The 23,656-nt window shown below is 47.2% G+C and overlaps 1 protein-coding gene across 1 annotated transcript in view; it reads left to right on the forward strand.

The window, feature by feature from the left end:
- The window catches only part of LOC126260741 (uncharacterized), a 702,522-nt gene that overhangs the window by 69,900 nt on the left and 608,966 nt on the right, over positions 1-23,656 (forward strand). Inside the window, exon 5 of the mRNA XM_049958080.1 lies at positions 1,128-1,261. Within this exon, the coding sequence (XP_049814037.1) occupies positions 1,128-1,261 (134 nt within the window). The remainder of the gene's footprint in view (positions 1-1,127; positions 1,262-23,656) is intronic.

Here is a 23,656-nt window from a genome sequence, read left to right on the forward strand (position 1 = left end):
AAAATTCATGAAGTAAGACACTTCGATATTATTTTTAAATAAAGAAAATATTAAGCATCGAATAAGGTTTGAACTCAGAACAGTTTGCTTTGAATCCCAACACCTTAACCATTACACTACCGCAGCTCGTCATTCAATTGAATTCCTGGAGGATTTTAAAGAAGCACGCAAAATACCGATAAAAACTGTTGGTATGACTATGAATTACTCACGTTTCGGCGCAGTACAATAGGAAATAAACAATTAACGCTGTTCTTTATTGTGAGAAAGCGGTTAGTGAGAATGAATTTCCTTGCTATCGCCTGAATTGGGAGGCTTATTGCTTTAATTAATTAATAGAATATGAGGCAATTGGTATAAAGAATGCTTTTTCCAAACTTTCTTTTATAGAAAGTCTGCTATCAAGACATTGCTTTTGTTCAATTACTTTATTTATGACTGAACGTTTCTAAGACTGAAGACACTCCGCCATGCTCTGCACTGCAGTTGCGCTGTTGTTCTCTGTTCATTGGCTGACTGTGTTTTGTGACGTCAGATGCGCAGAACGAACCAAAACTCAGCCGCTGTCGTAAATGACGCGCACTTTACCCACATGAAACGTCTGTCTTGCAAGACAGCCTAGATGTCAGGGGTCACCAATCCTTTTCGCCATTTCCCGACAGTGGTATGGGAGCTAAGTGGTTGTTACACCTGCAGTACTTCTTTTCCATATTATAAGTTGGATGAGTACTAAGTTTGGTTGAAAACGATCCAGTGGTGTCGGAGGAAATGTGGAAAACACACACACACAGACACATACGAGTTTTTGTATATGTATATGATAATTAGAAATTCCACACTCCAGTGCAGTTATTTTGCAGTTAATAAATGGAATCAACGTTAATTAGGTTTACAATGTGAGGAGTAATTAATTTCAGCATAACATAGTTTGAGAATTTAGGAGAGATCCGTCAGTCGAGTGTGCTAGGTGGGAATTAGTTTACGCTCTGCAGCTCTCGGACACGGTGCTGGCGCTGTTGCAGGAGCTGGAGCCGCTGACGGCGCACGCGCACGCCTGCGGCCGGCGGCTGGTGGCGGCGCTGCAGGAGCTGCGCGCGGGCGACCCGGCGCTGGCGTCGCGGCGCCAGCTGCACGCGCAGCAGCGCCTGCTGGGCAGGGCGCTCGCCGACCCCGAGCTGGCGCGACTCCGCGCCGACGGCGCCGCCGCGCTCGCCCGCCTCCAGCAGCGCGCGCAGTGGCTGCCCGCCTCCCAGGACGTCCGGTCAGTACCCCCCACTGCCGCTCAGGCTGTATCTTATACTACAAGGCTACGATCGCGGGAGCGCAATCTCCTCTGTAACACAGAACGTGGACTGGACAAGTAACAGTGTCGTGAAATTCAATGCACTCTACTGGTACACTAGTTACAGAAGGGAGCAATTAAAGATGATGACGCGTTCTATAATTTCCAAAAGGTGTTTCTATACAGTTCTGGCAAAACATGGGCCTACTGGGACTAGTCGTAATGTCTGTTGTTGTTGTTGTTGTTGTTGTTATGGTCTTCAGTCCTGAGACTGGTTTGATGCAACTCTCCATGCTGCTCTATCCTGTGCTAGGTTCTTCATCTCCCAGTACCTACTGCAACCTACATCCTTCTGAATCTGTTTAGTGTATTCATCTCTTGGTCTCCCTCTGCGATTTTTAACCTCCACGCTGCCCTCCAATACTAAATTGGTGATCCATTGATGCCTCAGAATATGCCCTACTAACCGATCCCTCCTTCTAGTCAAGTTGTGCCACAAACTTCTCTTCTCCCCAATTCTATTCAATACCTCCTCATTAGTTATGTGATCTACCCATCTAATCTTCAGCATTCTTCTGTAGCACCACATTTCGAAAGCTCCTATTCTCTTATTGTCCAAACTATTTATCGTCCACGTTTCACTACCATACATGGCTACACTCCATAGAAATACTTTCATAAACGACTTCCTGACACTTAAATATATACTCGATGTTAACAAATTTCTCTTCTTCAGAAACGCTTTCCTTGCCATTGCCATTCTACATTTTATATCCTCTCTACTTCGACCATCATCAGCTATTTTGCTCCCCAAATAGCAAAACTCCTTTACTACTTCAAGTGTCTCATTTCCTAATCTAATTTCCTCAGCATCAACCGACTTAATTCGCTACTATTGTCGTGAAAATAAAAAGCCTGCTCTGAGCATGAAATTTGGTGACTTAGTCCTCCTCTGCTTGTTGTTAGAGCTGCGCCCCTCGTGTCGACTGAAATGAAATGGTCATATGGTGTTCATGGGCGGTTATCCCCACCTGGGAAAGTTCGGCTGCCGATTTGTAAGTCCTTGCAGTGACGCCACACTGCGTGATTTGCGTGTCGATGATGATGAGGACAACACAACACCCAGTCCTCGAGTGGCGAAAACCTCCGACCCGACGGGGAATCGAACCTGGCCCCAATGCACGGCAGTCACACGCGCTGACCGCTCAGCTAAGGAGGCGGACTGGTGGCGACTGTAGTGACGTAGCGGCAGGTGACGTCTAGTGATGTAGGGAAGTGCTCTGCCGCCAAAACAGCGGCTGGCAGTGACGGTGCCTCTGCTGAATTAAGTCTGGTTTCAGCTCCGCAGCACAGCCAGCTTTTTATCTTGGCTAGTGTACACTGCACACAGCCCAGGGTCCCAGGGAGGTAAGTGCAGACGACCCGAGTCCAACCCAGGACCCTCAGAGACTGGCTGGAGTCTTAGGCGATGGCACCCACTGGGATGCGTCACTTCAGCAGTTCCAGTTCGAGGCCCAGAACCATGAGCGCTAGCTGATGGCTTGCGGGCTCTTGTCTCCGCCTACTGGGTGTTGTGTGATGTCCTTAGGTTAGGTAGGTTTAAGTAGTTCTAAGTTCTAGGGGACTGATGACCATAGATGTTAAGTCCCATAGTGCTCAGAGCCATTTGAACCATTGTCTCCGCCTAGTTGACAGTGCTGCTCAATGAAGATTCGACCAATGACTGGCGAGCAGACTGCAGTGATAGAATGCGCGACAGCGGTGGATAAGCTGGGGGGCATATATACAGAGGTGAAAAAAGTCGTGGGATGGCGATTGCACACATACCGTTGTCGGTGGTATCGCGTGCACAAGGTATAAAACGCCAGCGCAATGCCGGGGAAGTCATTTGTACCCAGGTAATTCTTGTGAAAGGGTTTTCAACGCATGGCGGAAATTAACAGACTCTGCATGCGGAATGGTAGTTGGAGCCAGACGCAAGGGGCATTCCATTTTGGAAAGCATTAGGAAATTCAATACTGCGGACACACTGTATCAAGAACGTGCAGAGAATACTAAATGTCAGGCATTACCTCTCACCGCGGACAACGCAGTGGCCGACGGCCTTCACTTAACGACTGAGAACAGCGTCGTTTGCATACAGTTGTCAGTGCTAACAAACAACCTACACTGTGTGATGTTGTTGTTGTGGTCTTCAGTCCTGAGACTGGTTTGATGCAGCTCTCCATGCTACTCTATCCTGTGCAAGCTTCTTCATCTCCCAGTACCTACTGCAACCTACATCCTTCAGAATCTGCTTAGTGTATTCATCTCTTGGTCTCCCTCTACGATTTTTACCCTCCACGCTGCCCTCCAATGCTAAATTTGTGATCCCTTGATGCCTCAAAACATGTCCTACCAACCGATCCCTTCTTCTATTCAAGTTGTGCCACAAACTTCTCTTCTGCCCAATCCTATTCAATACCTCCTCATTAGTTATGTGATCTACCCATCTAATCTTCAGCATTCTTCTGTAGCACCACATTTCGAAAGCTTCTATTCTCTTCTTGTCCAAACCATTTACCGTCCATGTTTCACTTCCATACATGGCTACACTCCATACAAATACTTTCAGAAACGACTTCCTGACACCTACATCTATACTCGATGTTAACAAATTTCTCTTCTTCAGAAACGCTTTCCTTGCCATTGCCAGTCTACATTTTATATCCTCTCTACTTCGACCATCATCGGTTATTTTACTCCCTAAATAGCAAAACTCCTTTACTACTTTAAGTGTCTCATTTCCTAATCTAATTCCCTCAGCATCACCCGACTTAATTTGACTACATTCCATTATCCTCGTTTTGCTTTTGTTGATGTTCATCTTATATCCTCCTTTCAAGACACTGTCCATTCCGTTCAACTGCTCTTCCAAGTCCTTTGCTGTCTCTGACAGAATTACAATGTCATCGGCGAACCTCAAGGTTTTTACTTCTTCTCCATGAATTTTAATACCTACTCCGAATTTTTCTTTTGTTTCCTTTACTGCTTGCTCAATATACAGATTGAATAACATCGGGGAGAGGCTACAACCCTGTCTCACTCCTTTCCCAACCACTGCTTCCCTTTCATGCCCCTCGACTCTTATAACTGCCATCTGGTTTCTGTACAAATTGTAAATAGCCTTTCGCTCCCTGTATTTTACCCCTGCCACCTTCAGAATTTGAAAGAGAGTATTCCAGTCAACATTGTCAAAAGCTTTCTCTAAGTCTACAAATGCTAGAAACGTAGGTTTGCCTTTTCTTAATCTTTCTTCCAAGATAAGTCGTAAGGTCAGTATTGCCTCACGTGTTCCAACATTCCTACGGAATCCAAACTGATCTTCCCCGAGGTCAGCTTCTACCATTTTTTCCATTCGTCTGTAAAGAATTCGCGTTAGTATTTTGCAGCTGTGACTTATTAAACTGATAGTTCGGTAATTTTCACATCTGTCAACACCGGCTTTCTTTGGGATTGGAATTATTATATTCTTCTTGAAGTCTGAGGGTATTTCGCCTGTCTCATACATCGTGCTCACCAGATGGTAGAGTTTTGTCATGACTGGCTCTCCCGAGGCCATCAGTAGTTCTAGTGGAATGTTGTCTACTCCCGGGGCCTTGTTTCGACTCAGGTCTTTCAGTGCTCTGTCAAACTCTTCACGCAGTATCTTATCTCCCATTTCGTCTTCATCTACATCCTCTTCCATTTCCATAATATTGTCGTCAAGTACATCTCCCTTGTATAAACCCTCTATATACTCCTTCCACCTTTCTACCTTCCCTTCTTTGCTTAGAACTGGGTTTCCATCTGAGCTCTTGATATTCATACAAGTGGTTCTCTTCTCTCCAAAGGTCTCTTTAATTTTCCTGTAGGCAGTATCTGTCTTACCCTAGTGAGACAAGCCTCTACATCCTTACATTTGTCCTCTAGCCATCCCTGCTTAGCCATTTTGCACTTCCTGTCGATCTCATTTTTGAGACGTTTGTATTCCTTTTTGCCTGCTTCATTTACTGCATTTTTATATTTTCTCCTTTCATCAATTAAATTCAATATTTCTTCTGTTACCCAAGGATTTTTATTAGCCCTCGTCTTTTTACCTACTTGATCGTCTGCTGCCTTCACCACTTCATCCCTCAGAGCTACCCATTCTTCTTCTACTGTATTTCTTTCCCCCATTCCTGTCAATTGTTCCCTTATGCTCTCCCTGAAACTCTCTACAACCTCTGGTTCTTTCAGTTTATCCAGGTCCCATCTCCTTAAATTCCCACCTTTTTGCAGTTTCTTCAGTTTCAATCTGCAGTTCATAACCAATAGATTGTGGTCAGTATCCACATCTGCCCCAGGAAATGTCTTACAATTTAAAACCTGGTTCCTAAATCTCTGTCTTACCATTATATAATCTATCTGAAACCTGTCAGTATCTCCTGGCTTCTTCCATGTATACAGCCTCCTTTCATGATTCTTGAACCAAGTGTTAGCTATGATTAAGTTATGCTCTGTGCAAAATTCTACAAGGCGGCTTCCTCTTTCATTTCTTCCCCCCAATCCATATTCACCTACTATGTTTCCTTCTCTCCCTTTTCCTACTGACGAATTCCAGTCACCCATGACTATTAAATTTTCGTCTCCCTTCACTACCTGAATAATTTCTTTTATCTCGTCATACATTTCATCAATTTCTTCATCATCTGCAGAACTAGTTGGCATATAAACTTGTACTACTGTAGTAGGCATGGGCTTTGTGTCTATCTTGGCTACAATAATGCGTTCACTATGCTGTTTGTAGTAGCTAACCCGCACTCCTATTTTTTTATTCATTATTAAACCTACTCCTGCATTACCCCTATTTGATTTTGTATTTATAACCCTGTAATCACCTGACCAAAAGTCTTGTTCCTCCTGCCACCGAACTTCACTAATTCCCACTATATCTAACTTTAACCTATCCATTTCCCTTTTCAAATTTTCTAACCTACCTGCCCGATTAAGTGATCTGACATTCCACGCTCCGATCCGTAGAACGCCAGTTTTCTTTCTCCTGATAACGACGTCCTCTTGAGTAGTCCCCGCCCGGAGATCCGAATGGGGGACTATTTTACCTCCGGAATATTTTACCCAAGAGGACGCCATCATCATTTAATCATACAGTAGAGCTGCATGTCCTCGGGAAAAATTACGGCTGTAGTTTCCCCTTGCTTTCAGCCGTTCGCAGTACCAGCACAGCAAGGCCGTTTTGGTTAATGTTACAAGGCCAGATCAGTCAATCATCCAGACTGTTGCCCCTGCAACTACTGAAAAGGCTGCTGCCCCTCTTCAGGAACCACATGTTTGTCTGGCCTCTCAACAGATACCCCTCCGTTGTGGTTGCACCTACGGTACGGCCATCTGTATCGCTGAGGCACGCAAGCCTCCCCACCAACGGCAAGGTCCATGGTTCATGGGGGGACACTGTGTGATATAACAGCTGAAATCAATCTGGGGCGTACGGCGAACGTATCCGTTAGGACAACGTGGCGAAGTCTGGCGTTAATGGGCTACAACAGCACACGACTGTCGCAGCTGCTTTTGTTAACAGCACAACAGCGCCTGACCTCGGCTAGTGACCCTATCGGTTGGACCCTAGACGACTGGAAAACAGTAGCCTGGTCAGATTAGTCCCGATTTCAGTTGGTAAGAACTGATGGTAGGGTTCAAGTGTGGCGCAGATCCTACGAAGCCGTGGATCCAAGTTGTCAACAAGGCACTGTGGAAGCTGATGGCGGCTCCATTATTGCGTAGGCTGTGTTTACATGAAATGGACTGAGAGTCCTCTGGTCCAAACGAACCGATTACTGACTGAGAATGGTTATGTTCGGCTACTTGGAGACCATTTACAGGCATTCATGGACTTCATCTTCCCAAAAGAACGATGGAATTTTTATGAATGACAAAGCGCCATGTCACCGGATAACAATTGTTCGCGATTGGTCTGATTTACGTATTGGGCAGTTCGGGCGAATAATATGGCCACGGCCGGGTTCCCGTGTTCGATTCCCGGCGGGGTCAGGGATTTTCTCTGCCTCGTGATGACTGGGTGTTGTGTGATGTCATTAGGTTAGTTAGGTTTAAGTAGTTCTAAGTTCTAGGGGACTGATGACCTCAGATGTTAAGTCCCATAGTGCTCAGAGCCATTTGAACCAATTTGGCCACGCAGTTCGCCCGACGTGAATCTCATCGAACATTGATGGGACGTAATCGAGAGGTTGTTCTCTCACAAAATCCTACACTGGCAACAACATTTTCACAATTGGGGACGGCTGTAGAGGCAGCATGGCTCAATATTTTTAGCAGCGGACTTCCAGCAACTTGTTGAGTGCATCTCACGTCGAGTTGCTGCACAACGCTGGGCAAAATCGGACACGATATTAGGAGGTATTGCATGACTTTTCTCAATTCAAACTAGAGACGCAGATAGTTACCAATACAAACTGCCTGAGAAACATAATATTCACGGGCAGTTGGAAAGATATTTTAAATAAAAGTATTTTTGTTGTTCGGGAGGGGTACAAGGGATTTCAGCCATGACCCTCAGTTGCCTACAGTGTTCTCTCACATGTCTCTCTTTCAGTCAACAGTTTCTGTATAACACATTGCCTGATGATAAGGAGGCCTTCCCTGAATAATCGCATTATTGAGCTACCGATATCTGCGTTACTTCAAAACAATTACATCATTTTGTTCTCTCTTATTTACTATTGCTATACGTATTTTTATCAGTTCCAGTGCATTTCGCAAACGATGATGTTACACGCAAATAAATGAAAACTTTCTTGAGCTGGATATTACATAAACAAAGTTTGCTTTCATGTTATGTAAGTAAAACAAGAAGAAGGAAGCTGCCGTGTTGGAAGTGAGTCACAAAATAATGTTCGCTTAAGCGGCGTCATCTAAAATAATTCGCCGAGTGGCCTCCTGACGTACGAGCCGTTGTCAGCGTGCTTGCAGCGCCACGCCTCCGCTACACGCCGCAACCTCAAACCTGCTTCCACCAGCGGCGGGTATTACCGTAACGAGGAATTACCGGCGCCCGTATGATGCGAGGCAGCGAGCCTGGCATTGCCTTGCCGTGCCCGTTCACAGGCCCTGCCTGCAGTCAGCATCCCAGCCAGCGTATGATCAGTCTCTCAGTATCCATTAGTTTTATATCAGCCCCTCAGTATCCATTAGTTTCATGGTGGCTTTGCCGCATCTCACTGACTTCCGTAACCTCAGACGTTGCCGACGTGTCTCACAGTCTACGAGGGCGGTTCAGAAAGTAACCTCCGATTGGTCACAGTGCGGGTTGTGGGGGGAGTAGCGACGCCATCTGTGCGTTCACGCATTCAACAGGTCAGTCGGCATCAAGCCGTGGTCGAGTGAACGTCGTACCTGCGCTAGTTTAGTTTTTGTGGCAGTTTGAAATGTGTGCTGCAATAGAAAACCCCGCCAAATGTGAAGTGCGTGCTGTCATAAGGTTTTTTACAGCCAAAGGATATTCTGCAGCAGCTATTCATCGTGAGCTTTGTGCCGTGTACGGACCGAGAGTTATGAGTGAAGGAGTTGTCCGTGAATGGGTACGTTTATTTAAAAGTGGACGAGAAAACGTTCATGATGAAGAGAGGAGTGGTAGACCATCATTGGTGACTGACGAACTCGTTCAGACAGTTGATGCAAAAGTTCGTGAAAATCGACGTTTCTCAATGTCGGAATTGTCTACTGGTTTTCCACAGATTTCTAAGACTCTCTTGTACGAGATAGTGACAGCAAGATTGGGTTACCGTAAGTTGTGTGCACGATGGGTGCCCAAAATTCTTACCGACCACCACAAAACTCAAAGAATGGCCTCTGCATTAGACTTTCTGTCACGTTATGAGGACGAAGGAGAACCATTGTTAAACAGAATCGTGACCGGTGACGAAACCTGGATTAAGTACGTGAACCCTGAGACAAAAGAACAATCAAAGATGTGGGCACATTCAAATTCGCCTACCAAACCAAGAAAAGCCTCGCAAGATTTTTCTGCCAGAAAACTGATGGCAACGGTGTCTTGGGATGCCAAAGGGGTGTTGTTGGTTGAATTCATGGAACGTGGTACGACCATTAATCAAGACGTGTACTGTGAAACAATAAAAAAGTTACGACGGGCTATACAGAACAAACGCCGTGGTATGCTGACTTCCGGTATCGTTTTTTTGCACGATAACGCCCGTCCTCACTCTGCTCGCAGAACAACGGCCCTTCTTGAGTCCTTCAAGTGGGACGTTATCAACCATCCACCTTACAGCCCAGACCTGGCGCCAAGTGATTATCACCTCTTCATGCATTTGAAGAAATGGCTCGGGTCACAGCGGTTTGATGACGACGAAGAGCTCAAAGATGCGGTCACAGGCTGGCTCCAGGCACAAGCGGGTGATTTTTATGCAGAAGGAATTTCAAAGCTTGTGAAGAGATACGATAAGTGCCTCAATCGCTATGGAGACTATGTAGAAAAATAGTGCAAAGATGTATTTGTAAGATGTATATATTAAAATATTTTTATTTAACTTGGTGTATTTTTTTAAATCAACCGGAGGTTACTTTCTGAACGGCCCTCGTATATCAACATCTCTGTCAGCCTTTCTCTTCCAACTCATATCTACATCTACATCTGTACCCCGCAAGCCACCTTACGCTGAGTGGCGAAAGATACTTGTTGCACCGTTAATCTTGAACTTTGTTGAGGACACTTTCTGTGAAGTGTACGGATGTCTGTGGAAGAATGGCAGCCCACTCTCCCTCAAGAACTGAAACCAGGGAAGGTAATCATGTTGGACGCTGAGGTCTGGAGCGAAGCCGACGTTCTAACTCATCCCACAGGTGTTCCACTTGGGTTCGTGTTGGGACTCTGGGCTGGCCAGTCCATTTCAGGAACTTCATTGTCCACAAACCTTTGCCTCGCAGATGCTGCCGTACGGCAGGGTGCATTATCGTACTGACACAAACAGCCATCGTCTGTGAATTGTTCCCCTACTGTATGCAGCACATAGTGCTGTAAAATTTGTTCTTATCCTTCCGCATTCAGCGTTTTCTTAAGCGCAATGACGTGACTACACCCTAACCATGAAAAACACCTCCATACCGTAACAGCATCTCCTCTTTACTTTGCTGTTGCTACTACATGTGATAAAAGGTTACATTCTCCAGACATCAGCGAAACCCAAACCCTCCCATTGGACTGCCACAGGGTGTAGCGTGATTCATCACTCCAAATCACTAGTTTCCAGTCATCGACTCTCCAATGGCGTCGCTTTATACACTAACTCAAGCGTCACATACGAGGGTGAGTCAATTGAAAACCTTAAATATTTTTTAAAAATATTATTTATTGTGCAGAAGTGGTAAAAAGCTGTATCACTTTTCAACCTAATCTCCGGCACGCTCAATGCAAGTCATCCAGCGCTTACAAAGTGCATAAATTCCTTTAGAAAAAAATTCCTTTGGTAGTCCGTGCAACCACTCATGCACCGCATGGCGTACCTTTTCATCAGAACGAAACTTCTTTCCTCCCATTGCGTCTTTGAGTGGTCCAGACATATGGAAATCACTTGGTGATAAGGAATGGCGCCATTCCTTGCTCGCTCTCTTCGTTTCCGGTTGGTGAAAGTGAACCTAGGTTTCGTCCCCACTAACGATTCTTGCAAGGAAACCATCACCTTCTCGTTCAAAGCGCCGAAGAAGTTCTTCATAAGCATCAACACGTCGTTCTCTCATTTCAGGAGTCAGCTGCCGTGGCACCCATCTTGCGAACGCTTTGTGAAACTGGAGCACATCATGCACAATGTGGTGTGCTGACCCATGACTAATCTGTAAACATGCTGCAATGTCATTCAGTGTCACTCGGCGGATTTCCTTCACTACGGCTTCAACTGCTGCAATGTTCTGTGAAGTCACAACTCGTTGTACCTGATCTGGACGAGGATCATCTTCCACTAAAGCCACACCATTTGCGAACTTGTTACTCCATTCGTAGACTTGCTGCTATGACAAACATGCATCACCGTACTGAACCTTCATTCGTCGATGAATTTCAATAGGTTTCACACCTGCACTACGCAAAAACCGAATAACAGATCGCTGCTCTTCCCTGGTGCAAGTCGCAAGTGGGGCGCACATGTTTATACTGATACTGTGACGGTATGTGTGCATCTGCACTATGCTGGCACCTACAGGCCATTCTGAAAGCTGTTTTTAGCACGCTTACCAACTTACAGGATAACGGCGCGAGATTTCGATTTGTTATTACAAATTTAAGGTTTTCATTTGAGTCACCCTCGTAGCAGTGAGTAGAAAAACGTTTGCCAACGGCCTTGACGCAGTGGTAACACCGGTTCCCGTCAGATCACCGAATGTAAGCGCTGTCGGGCTGGGCTAGCACTTGGATGGGTGACCATCCGATCTGCCGAGCGCTGTTGGCAAGCGGGATGCACTCAGCCCTTGTGGGGGCTACTTGACTGAGAAGTAGCGGCCCCGGTCTCGTAAACTGACATACAGCCGGGTGAGCGATGTGCTGACTACATGCCCTTTCATATCCACTTCCAGTGACACCTCTGGGCTGAAGATGACACGGTGGCCGGTCGGTACCGTTGGGCCTTCACGGCCTGTTCGGAAGGAGTTTAGTTTTAGTTTTAGAGGAATGTTTATCTTATGAGACGTCTCTCGACCGTTGCACCCCATTCTTTTTAACAGGTTGGTACTCCCGAGTGATTTGCTGATTTCATAAGACTTTTTACGAACCTACGAGCGTCCTCCACAATGTTCTACTGAGCATGTACGTCAGAACTTGAGGCCTGCCTGCTCTTGGTTTAGCTGTCGTTGATCCTTCGCGTTTTCGCTTCACAATCACATGACCAACAGTCGAGTTGGCCAGCTTTAGAACGCTTTAAGTGTCCCTGGTGGATTTGTTACCCGGGCGACATCCAGTCTCTTAATTCACGCCGATCCTGCTGTCGCTGCTTCTCTGCCTGCAACACAGTACTCCCACCCTCCTTTTACACTGCCTCCCGCGACATCTAGTGGCCATTTAAGCATTACACATGGCTGTCCGGATACTTTTGGTGAGAAAGTGTAAATGTAGGGGAGAGTTTTGAGCAGAGCTGCTGGCTCTAATTGAAATGATGATGAGCGTATATTTGAGGCCAATGTGTGCCGTATTTCACCGTTTGCACACTTTACCAAGCGAAGTACTGTGGTGCTCTACGAGCTCAACCAACACCGACTCAAAGGAAGGCCTCGGCGCTTGTTCGTGACGTCACGTCAGCTAGGCACGGCGAACGCCAGGTCTGTTGCACGCATACCAATAATGGTGGTGTCTCCCTCCCTGACACAGGAAAATGTGAAACTATTGGCGGTAGTTGACCAACACACATTGTTCTGAGAGATTTCTGCGATCAATTAATTCTGCAATTTATTACACTTCTTAACAAATAGTGCACTCTTGAACTTAAATTTCCACCTGTTTTAAGGACTGACATACAAAAACAACTTTATAGTCCAGCAGCAACAGAATTCGTGCTTATTTACCTTATTTGTAAATATGAGGAAGTTATGTTTGTACCGGGTTGCTTTTACAAGAAACTATGAACATATTGGTGCTCTTCTTTAGGTATCTTGGTTGACTATGGGGTGAGGAGCACTGAATGTTAATGAAATATCTTGCGATTGTACACGTTGGGGGAGGGGGTGGGCGACAGAAGAAGAGGCAAAAGAGAGATACTTGTTTTTATCAAATAAAATTTTTTTATCTTATAAAGTTTCTCCTTTCAGTTGCAAGAGGGGAACATTTATCTTTTCTAATGTGCATGTTTAAAAAAGTTTAAGCTCAGCAGTATTTTCGATGTATGAAGCTATTTTGTTTCCTGTTTAGAATTCCTTTCGTTGAAAACGACTGCAATCTAATGACTGGCAACAGTTGGACATTTACACCTGTAAATTAGTTCACATTTCCAGTGACGATGTCAAACGAAAATAAATAAATAAATAAAAGAAAAGAGTTCATTGTAAGGGGGTTGCGGTAAGTTTCGATAAGAAAATGGATCAAGTAAATATAGTTTCTTGAATGTAAAATTTCCGAAGCTTGCAATGGAGCAAAGCATCTTCTCATATTGATCTACGTTTGTTTCGACAGGGTTCAGTAATACAGAACTATGATCTTCATTTGTAGCTTTACGATAGTAAGAAAATCTTTCATCTAAATAAAACTGCAGAATTCAAAACAATACCAAGTATTTTGTCCAAAAATAATAGATTTATAGTGATAAGCACGCCCAGGCGTTTCTGCCTGCAACAGACCTGGCGTTCGCCGTGCCTAGCTGACGTGACGTCACCAACAAGCGCCGAGGCCTGCCTTTGAGTCGGTGTTGGCTCCACACGGTGATCACCAGGAGAAGGAAGTCGCCTCTGCGCTACTAGATGCTTCCGTTGCCTCTGCCGCGGGTGTCTGCTTACAGAGTGGGCAGCAACCTTTGCTGAAGAGTTTGTAGCACTCGCTCGACCAGCCGGTGGCCGCACCGCGCCACGCCGCACTGCTGCTGCTAATTAGCCGGGAGCTGTACAGCCGCCAGCGGCTGGCGGTCGCGTGCGCGTCCCGGTTTACTAAGGTGCCGGCGACTGCCCGGGGCGGAATGAGTGAGCCTGTTGTGCTCGGATGGGATGGGATGGGATGGAATGGAATGGGACGGCATGGGATGAGCCTCGGCGACCCACAGTGCCCGCCTCCGCTGCCCAGCCAGCCTCTTACGGCTAGCCTCTTACGCCCTTTGTGCACCTTGTCGCGTCACGGCCTTTCTCGTCACTCCTGCGAGGTGGCGGCCTCAAATGGGGACACGGAGCGCATTCGGCTCTTTTACACACCACTTACGCTCCCGTTAAACCCATTCAGACGTGTAATTCGCCGCACAGCGGTCGCCGGACGAACTGGTATTACTGTCATCGCCGGTGAGTGATTGTCGTTCCGGGGCAACTGTGCGGTGTTAACGCGATTCATCCGGCGCTGTTAGCGAAAGCCTGGCTCTCCGGCTCTCACCGCCTCCTCACTTCTGTACGAAGTTCCTTCCTTCTTTCAGTCCGTAATGCAAATGCGTCATCATCTCTTGTCGCCGCGTTTGTCACTACGTTGACACCTTTATTCTTTTTTTTTTTCCCCTCTTATCCCGTATAGTATGGAAGCAGAATAAGACCAATATAACAGTTATCTTAAATTATATCACTGGGTCACAAATAACATTCCTGAAAGCAGAGTGTGTTCCATTTCGAAAGTGCCTTTCAGATTAAAACTGCGTACCACTCCGAGACTCGAACCCAAAACCTTGAGGCGTGAGTCGTGCTTGGGTAGCTCAGTTGATAGAGCACTTGTCCGCGAAAGGCAAAGGTCCCAAGTTCGATTCTCGGTCCGGCACACAGTTTGCCGGCCGGAGTGGCCGCGCGGTTCTAGGCACTACAATCTGGAACCGCGAGACCGCTACTGTCGCAGGTTCGATTCCTGCCTCGGCCATGGATGTATGTGATTTTCTTAGGTTAATTAGGTTTACGTAGTTCTAAGCCTAGGCGACTGATACCTAGATGTTAAGTCCCATAGTGTTCAGAGCCATTTGAACCATTTGCGTTGTTAGTGGCGTTAGTGTCCATTACCTGCCGTTAGGTACCGGTGCTGTTACGGCGACGTAAGGATTGAAACACAAGCGGCAGTGTTCATTTACAGTTGCAGACAGTCAACATGACTCTGTACAAGGTGAGAAGGGCCTTACTCGTAAAACCATTTTATTAAAACAACATCATTGTATCGACATGTTAATGGACTTCGGAGAGATCCTCTTTCCGCACCGGGGTTGAATAAACACGATTCCGAAGTTCTAATTAACAGGGGATTCCGGAACTGCTCCTGGGAGAGGCCGGCGGCCAATTGCGCCACAAATTCAGCGAGCGCAGGAATTTGCCTGCAGGGGGAACAGCGACTGTTAAAAATTAAAATTGAAAAGCTGCCACAAGTCGGACGTAACTTTTTCCTTTATTTTACGTGTTTCACTCGACCAAAGCGAGGATCCTCAGAAATTACGTGGCCGAGGGCCATTCGTTACAAATACCAGGGCTGTGTATAGCGCCGTCGCCGTACGCAAAAGCCGGATATTTCCAACGAGTGGGCGTCCGCCACCTAATTTCTGAGGATGCTCGCGTTTGTCGAGTGAAACACGTAAAACAGAGAAAAAGCTACATCCGACTTGTGGCGCCGCAAATTGTTGAAGAAGTTAGTGTTCCCGTGTCTGAGAATGCTGGATGCAATGTGTGACCTTCAAGCACTGTACGGGCTGTGTGACGACAACTGACCATTGCATGATCCATCTTTCGAAAAGTGATGTCAACAAACGCGAATTGTAGTGCGGTTCCAGGCCCTCGCGAATGTAGATGGTCGGTCCATTGGGCACCGTTTTTCACCTGCAACGTAAATATGGTACGCAATGAATTAACAAATGTTATCGTCTCAAATTAAAATGTGTGTCTTTCAGTGATTCATTCGTTATTTTTCTTCCGCATGTCCATACAAGTATTACCACGAAGTTTCATTGTCCTATGAGCACTCGCTTTTCGTGGGGGACCTCTCGAGCAGTGAAAGTTTAATTATAACCACCCGGTATTTGCCAGTTCCTGCCATTAGTTCTACTTGCTTCAGCAATAGTGTGAAAGTGATCTCTTACTGTATATCTGTCAGTTAAGATTGTATAACGAAGAACTGTCCTGATATACTGTCTCTGTTCCTGGAAGATTTATTTTTATGTTTCATCTCAAATCATCTGAAACTAGAGTTACCGAACTCGTCTTTTGTGGATTTTAATCCAAATAAAAAAGTGCGACTATAGCAGAACATTTAACAATTGCTAAATTATATACCACGATTCTCGCTACCTCAAAGATGCAATATCATTAAAAGAAAGCGTTATAATTAGTTATTCAGTCAGAAAATGTTAACTGATAATAAACACCACAAATAATAAAACTTATCAATTACCACATCATGATAGTGTTCTTGTCCGTGGGTGATTCGGTTCTCACAAATTCGCCATTAAACTACCAGAGGTACAAGCATATATATATATATATATATATATATATATATATATATATATATATATATATATATATATATATAGGGTGTTTCAAAAATGACCAGTATATTTGAAACGGCAATAAAAACTAAACGAGCAGCGATAGAAATACACCGTTTGTTGCAATATGCTTGGGACAACAGTACATTTTCAGGCGGACAAACTTTCGAAATTACAGTAGTTACAATTTTCAACAACAGATGGCGCTGCGGTCTGGGAAACTCTATAGTACGATATTTTCCACATATCCACCATGCGTAGCAATAATATGGCGTAGTCTCTGAATGAAATTACCCGAAACCTTTGACAACGTGTCTGGCTGGAATGGCTTCACATGCAGATGAGATGTACTGCTTCAGCTGTTCAATTGTTTCTGGATTCTGGCGGTACACCTGGTCTTTCAAGTGTCCCCACAGAAAGAAGTCACAGGGGTTCATGTCTGGCGAATAGGGAGGCCAATCCACGCCGCCTCCTGTATGTTTCGGATAGCCCAAAGCAATCACACGATCATCGAAATATTCATTCAGGAAATTAAAGACGTCGGCTGTGCGATGTGGCCGGGCACCATCTTGCATAAACCACGAGGTCTTCGCAGTGTCGTCTAAGGCAGTTTGTACCGCCACAAATTCACGAAGAATGTCCAGATAGCGTGATGCAGTAATCGTTTCGGATCTGAAAAATGGGTCAATGATTCCTTTGGAAGAAATGGCGGCCCAGACCAGTACTTTTTGAGGATGCAGGGACGATGGGACTGCAACATGGGGCTTTTCGGTTCCCCATATGCGCCAGTTCTGTTTATTGACGAAGCCGTCCAGGTAAAAATAAGCTTCGTGAGTAAACCAAATGCTGCCCACATGCATATCGCCGTCATCAATCCTGTGCACTATATCGTTAGCGAATGTCTCTCGTGCAGCAATGGTAGCGGCGCTGAGGGGTTGCCGCGTTTGAATTTTGTATGGATAGAGGTGTAAACTCTGGCGCATGAGACGATACGTGGACGTTGGCGTCATTCGGACCGCAGCTGCAACACGGCGAACGGAAACCCGAGGCCGCTGTTGGATCACCTGCTGCACTAGCTGCGCGTTGCCCTCTGTGGTTGCCGTACGCGGTCGCCCTACCTTTCCAGCACGTTCATCCGTCACGTTCCCAGTCCGTTGAAATTTTTCAAACAGATCCTTTATTGTATCGCTTTTCGGTCCTTTGGTTACATTAAACCTCCGTTGAAAACTTCGTCTTGTTGCAACAACACTGTGTTCTAGGCGGTGGAATTCAAACACCAGAAAAATCCTCTGTTCTAAGGAATAAACCATGTTGTCTACAGCACACTTGCACGTTGTGAGCAGCACACGCTTACAGCAGAAAGACGACGTACAGAATGGCGCACCCACAGACTGCGTTGTCTTCTATATCTTTCACGTCACTTGCAGCGCCATCTGTTGTTGAAAATTGTAACTACTGTAATTTCGAAAGTTTGTCCGCCTGAAAATGTACTGTTGTCCCAAGCATATTGCAACAAACGGTGTATTTCTATCGCTGCTCGTTTAGTTTTTATTGCCGTTTCAAATATACCGGTCATTTTTGAAACACCATATACACTCCTGGAAATGGAAAAAAGAACACATTGACACCGGTGTGTCAGACCCACCATACTTGCTCCGGACACTGCGAGAGGGCTGTACAAGCAATGATCACACGCACGGCACAGCGGACACACCAGGAACTGCGGTGTTGGCCGTCGAATGGCGCTAGCTGCGCAGCATTTGTGCACCGCCGCCGTCAGTGTCAGCCAGTTTGCCGTGGCATACGGAGCTCCATCGCAGTCTTTAACACTGGTAGCATGCCGCGACAGCGTGGACGTGAACCGTATGTGCAGTTGACGGACTTTGAGCGAGGGCGTATAGTGGGCATGCGGGAGGCCGGGTGGACGTACCGCCGAATTGCTCAACACGTGGGGCGTGAGGTCTCCACAGTACATCGATGTTGTCGCCAGTGGTCGGCGGAAGGTGCACGTGCCCGTCGACCTGGGACCGGACCGCAGCGACACACGGATGCACGCCAAGACCGTAGGATCCTACGCAGTGCCGTAGGGGACCGCACCGCCACTTCCCAGCAAATTAGGGACACTGTTGCTCCTGGGGTATCGGCGAGGACCATTCGCAACCGTCTCCATGAAGCTGGGCTACGGTCCCGCACACCGTTAGGCCGTCTTCCGCTCATGCCCCAACATCGTGCAGCCCGCCTCCAGTGGTGTCGCGACAGGCGTGAATGGAGGGACGAATGGAGACGTGTCGTCTTCAGCGATGAGAGTCGCTTCTGCCTTGGTGCCAATGATGGTCGTATGCGTGTTTGGCGCCGTGCAGGTGAGCGCCACAATCAGGACTGCATACGACCGAGGCACACAGGGCCAACACCCGGCATCATGGTGTGGGGAGCGATCTCCTACACTGGCCGTACACCACTGGTGATCGTCGAGGGGACACTGAATAGTGCACGGTACATCCAAACCGTCATCGAACCCATCGTTCTACCATTCCTAGACCGGCAAGGGAACTTGCTGTTCCAACAGGACAATGCACGTCCGCATGTATCCCGTGCCACCCAACGTGCTCTAGAAGGTGTAAGTCAACTACCCTGGCCAGCAAGATCTCCGGATCTGTCCCCCATTGAGCATGTTTGGGACTGGATGAAGCGTCGTCTCACGCGGTCTGCACGTCCAGCACGAACGCTGGTCCAACTGAGGCGCCAGGTGGAAATGGCATGGCAAGCCGTTCCACAGGACTACATCCAGCATCTCTACGATCGTCTCCATGGGAGAATAGCAGCCTGCATTGCTGCGAAAGGTGGATGTACACTGTACTAGTGCCGACATTGTGCATGCTCTGTTGCCTGTGTCTATGTGCCTGTGGTTTTGTCAGTGTGATCATGTGATGTATCTGACCCCAGGAATGTGTCAATAAAGTTTCCCCTTCCTTGGACAATGAATTCACGGTGTTCTTATTTCAATTTCCAGGAATATATATATATATATATATATATATATATATATATATATATATATATATATATATATATTGGTTGGTTGCATTTCCCAGCAGACACAGAACAGAGGTGATTAGCGATCTAAAACTAAGATTCAAACTGAGAAACGTAGATGATCACTAAGAAGAGCTCTGTAATCGCCGTCTTTGTAAACCCGACAAGTTACGCATTGTGTGCGACAGTATCTCGTTCGTTCTAAAATACGAATTGCCATTTAACACGTAAAGGTATTTAATGCCATCTGAAGTATCAGTATTATCGTGCTTTGCCGAAGTTTGGATCATATTCGAAAGAACACCAGTGAGTTCAAATTTCAAGCTCTAACATGTGTAGTTGCAGCTACAACCGGTATATAGTACACTGTGATAAACGTACCAAGCTCCCGACTGACTTCTGTTTGAAAGAGAAAGCGAGGTTTCTCAGTTATTACGACAGCAGCGGAGTAAATACCCTCATCTGGTCTTCCTAATACACTGAAGCGCCAAAGAAACTGGTACAGACAAATGTTCTAATGTATGTGAATTCCCAAGGAACCAAACTGCTGAGGTCACCGATCCATAGACTTACACACCACTTAAACTAACTTATGCTAAGAACAACACACACACACCCAAGCCGGAGGGAGAACTCGAACCTCCGGCGGGAGGGGCCGCGCAATCCGTGGCATGGCGCCTGAAACCACGCGGCCACCGCGTGCGGCGATATAGGCATGCGTATTCAAATACTGAGATACGTAAACAGGCAGAATAAGGCGCGGCGGTCGGCGACGCCTATATAAAATAACGGTGTGGCGCAGTTGTTAGATCGGTTACTGCTGCTGCAATGGCAGGTTCTCAAGAATTAAGTGAGTTTCAGCGCGGTATTATAGTCGGCGTACGAGCGATGCGACACAGCATCTCTGAGGTAGAGATAAAATGGTGAATTTCCCGTACAACAATTTCACGAGTGTACAGTGAATATCAGGAATCCGGTTAAACATCAAATCTCCGACATCGCCACGGCCGGAAAAAGATCCTGCAAGAACGGGACCAACGACGACTGAAGAGAATCGTTCGACGTGACAGAAGTGCAACCCTTCCGCAAAATTGCTACAGATTTCAATGCTGGGCCATCAACAAGCGCGAGCGAACCATTCAGTGAAACATAATTGATATGGGCTTTAGGAGCCGAAGGCCCACTCGTGTACCCTTGATGACTGCACAACACAAATCTTTACACCTCGCCTGGGTCCCTCAATACGGACATTGGACTGTTGATGTCTGGAAACATGTTGCCTGGTCGGACGAGTTAGTTTCAAATTGTATCGAGCGGATGGACGTGTACTGGCATGGAGACAACCTGATGCATCTCCGATATCGCTGCGGCCGGAATAAGATCCTGCAAGAACGGGACCAACGACGACTGAAGAGAATCAGTCAGCAGGGGACTGTTCAAGCGGGTGGAGGCTCTTTAATGGTGGGGGGCGTGTGCAGTTGGAGTGATATGGGACCCGTGATACGTCTAGATACGACTCGGACTGGTGACACGTACCTAAGCATCGTGTCCTATCACCTGCATCCATTCGTGCCCATTGTACATTCAGACGGACTTGGGCACTTCCAGCAGGACAATGCGACACCCCACACGTCCTGAATTGCTGTAGAGAGGCTCCAGGAACACTCTTCTGAGTTTAAACACTTCGGCTGTCCACGAAACTCTCCATACATGAACATTGTTGAGCACATCTGGGATGCCTTGCAAAGTCCTGTTCAGAAGAGATCTCCACTCCCTCGTACTCATACGGATTTATGGAGAAGCTTGCAGGATTCATGGTGTGAATCCCCTCCACCACTACTTCAGACATTAGTCGAGTGAATGCCACGTCGTGTTCCGGCATTTCTGCGTGCTGGCGGCGGCCCTACGCTATATTAGTCAGGAGTACCAGTTCCTTTGGCTCTTCAGTGCATATCTCATCCATCGTCTTCCGAAGGCGAGCATCATGGATGGTTCCGTTAAACAGGAAAGGTATGAATTTTCCTCCAATGCTTGCCCTGTCTGACTTTGCCCTCTGTATGTAACGACCTTGTCGAGGACGGCAGGGCGTTAACCTCATTTTTCCTTTCCTTTTTTCCCTGTTAGAAGGGCAAGGCTACCTAGAGATGCTGGTATGCTGGAGCAGTGACTGGCGTTTAGCGAGTTTCGCCGTTTCTCTCCAGCCGTGTCTGTCGCTCGCTGCAGTGTACACGCATTCGTTGCTAATTGACTCCTGGCGCAAAAGGATCATCTGCCGTTTCTCAGGGAAGATGAGAGATGGCAGGTTAAAGGAAACGAGGAGGAACTTTGGTTCTGACTCATGTCGAAGACGTGGCTCGCAGTTCTACAAGCATGGGGACGGGGAATCATATGTGGTCTACACCTCACATGATTGTGGGAAACCGCCTAAATGTTCCGTGCATGACACTGCTGAGCTGGGCGAGATGCAGCACTAAAATCAGAAAACACGTGTCGTTTAAAATACACTCCTGGAAATGGAAAAAAGAACACATTGACACCGGTGTGTCAGACCCACCATACTTGCTCCGGACACTGCGAGAGGGCTGTACAAGCAATGATCACACGCACGGCACAGCGGACACACCGGGAACCGCGGTGTTGGCCGTCGAATGGCGCTAGCTGCGCAGCATTTGTGCACCGCCGCCGTCAGTGTCAGCCAGTTTTCCGTGGCATACGGAGCTCCATCGCAGTCTTTAACACTGGTAGCATGCCGCGACAGCGTGGACGTGAACCGTATGTGCAGTTGACGGACTTTGAGCGAGGGCGTATAGTGGGCATGCGGGAGGCCGGGTGGACGTACCGCCGAATTGCTCAACACGTGGGGCGTGTGGTCTCCACAGTACATCGATGTTGTCGCCAGTGGTCGGCGGAAGGTGCACGTGCCCGTCGACCTGGGACCGGACCGCAGCGACGCACGGATGCACGCCAAGACCGTAGGATCCTACGCAGTGCCGTAGGGGACCGCACCGCCACTTCCCAGCAAATTAGGGACACTGTTGCTCCTGGGGTATCGGCGAGGACCATTCGCAACCGTCTCCATGAAGCTGGGCTACGGTCCCGCACACCGTTAGGCCGTCTTCCGCTCACGCCCCAACATCGTGCAGCCCGCCTCCAGTGGTGTCGCGACAGGCGTGAATGGAGGGACGAATGGAGACGTGTCGTCTTCAGCGATGAGAGTCGCTTCTGCCTTGGTGCCAATGATGGTCGTATGCGTGTTTGGCGCCGTGCAGGTGAGCGCCACAATCAGGACTTCATACGACCGAGGCACACAGGGCCAACACTCGGCATCATGGTGTGGGGAGCGATCTCCTACACTGGCCGTACACCACTGGTGATCGTCGAGGGGACACTGAATAGTGCACGGTACATCCAAACCGTCATCGAACCCATCGTTCTACCATTCCTAGACCGGCAAGGGAACTTGCTGTTCCAACAGGACAATGCACGTCCGCATGTATCCCGTGCCACCCAACGTGCTCTAGAAGGTGTAAGTCAACTACCCTGGCCAGCAAGATCTCCGGATCTGTCCCCCATTGAGCATGTTTGGGACTGGATGAAGCGTCGTCTCACGCGGTCTGCACGTCCGGCACGAACGCTGGTCCAACTGAGGCGCCAGGTGGAAATGGCATGGCAAGCCGTTCCACAGGACTACATCCAGCATCTCTACGATCGTCTCCATGGGAGAATAGCAGCCTGCATTGCTGCGAAAGGTGGATATACACTGTACTAGTGCCGACATTGTGCATGCTCTGTTGCCTGTGTCTATGTGCCTGTGGTTCTGTCAGTGTGATCATGTGATGTATCTGACCCCAGGAATGTGTCAATAAAGTTTCCCCTTCCTGGGACAATGAATTCACGGTGTTCTTATTTCAATTTCCAGGAGTATAGTAGTACTTGCTGCATCGATGTAAATCATTCTGAAGTTGTCTCAACTCTCAGAAATTAAATATTCACTGACTAGCTGCTGGCAGAAACCCACTGAGAGCTTTTAACGAGCTGTAACGCAATTATTTTTTCTTAAAGATCGTGGCCAGAATTTACGTTCATGTAGGTAGGCCAGTACTACATCAGCAGACAGCTGTATTTTGCTGTATGTGTGCAAAGCTTAATCCCTTATATGTATCGTGTT

The sequence above is a fragment of the Schistocerca nitens genome, chromosome 5 (genome assembly GCF_023898315.1).
Source record: "Schistocerca nitens isolate TAMUIC-IGC-003100 chromosome 5, iqSchNite1.1, whole genome shotgun sequence".
Lineage (NCBI taxonomy): Eukaryota > Metazoa > Arthropoda > Insecta > Orthoptera > Acrididae > Schistocerca > Schistocerca nitens.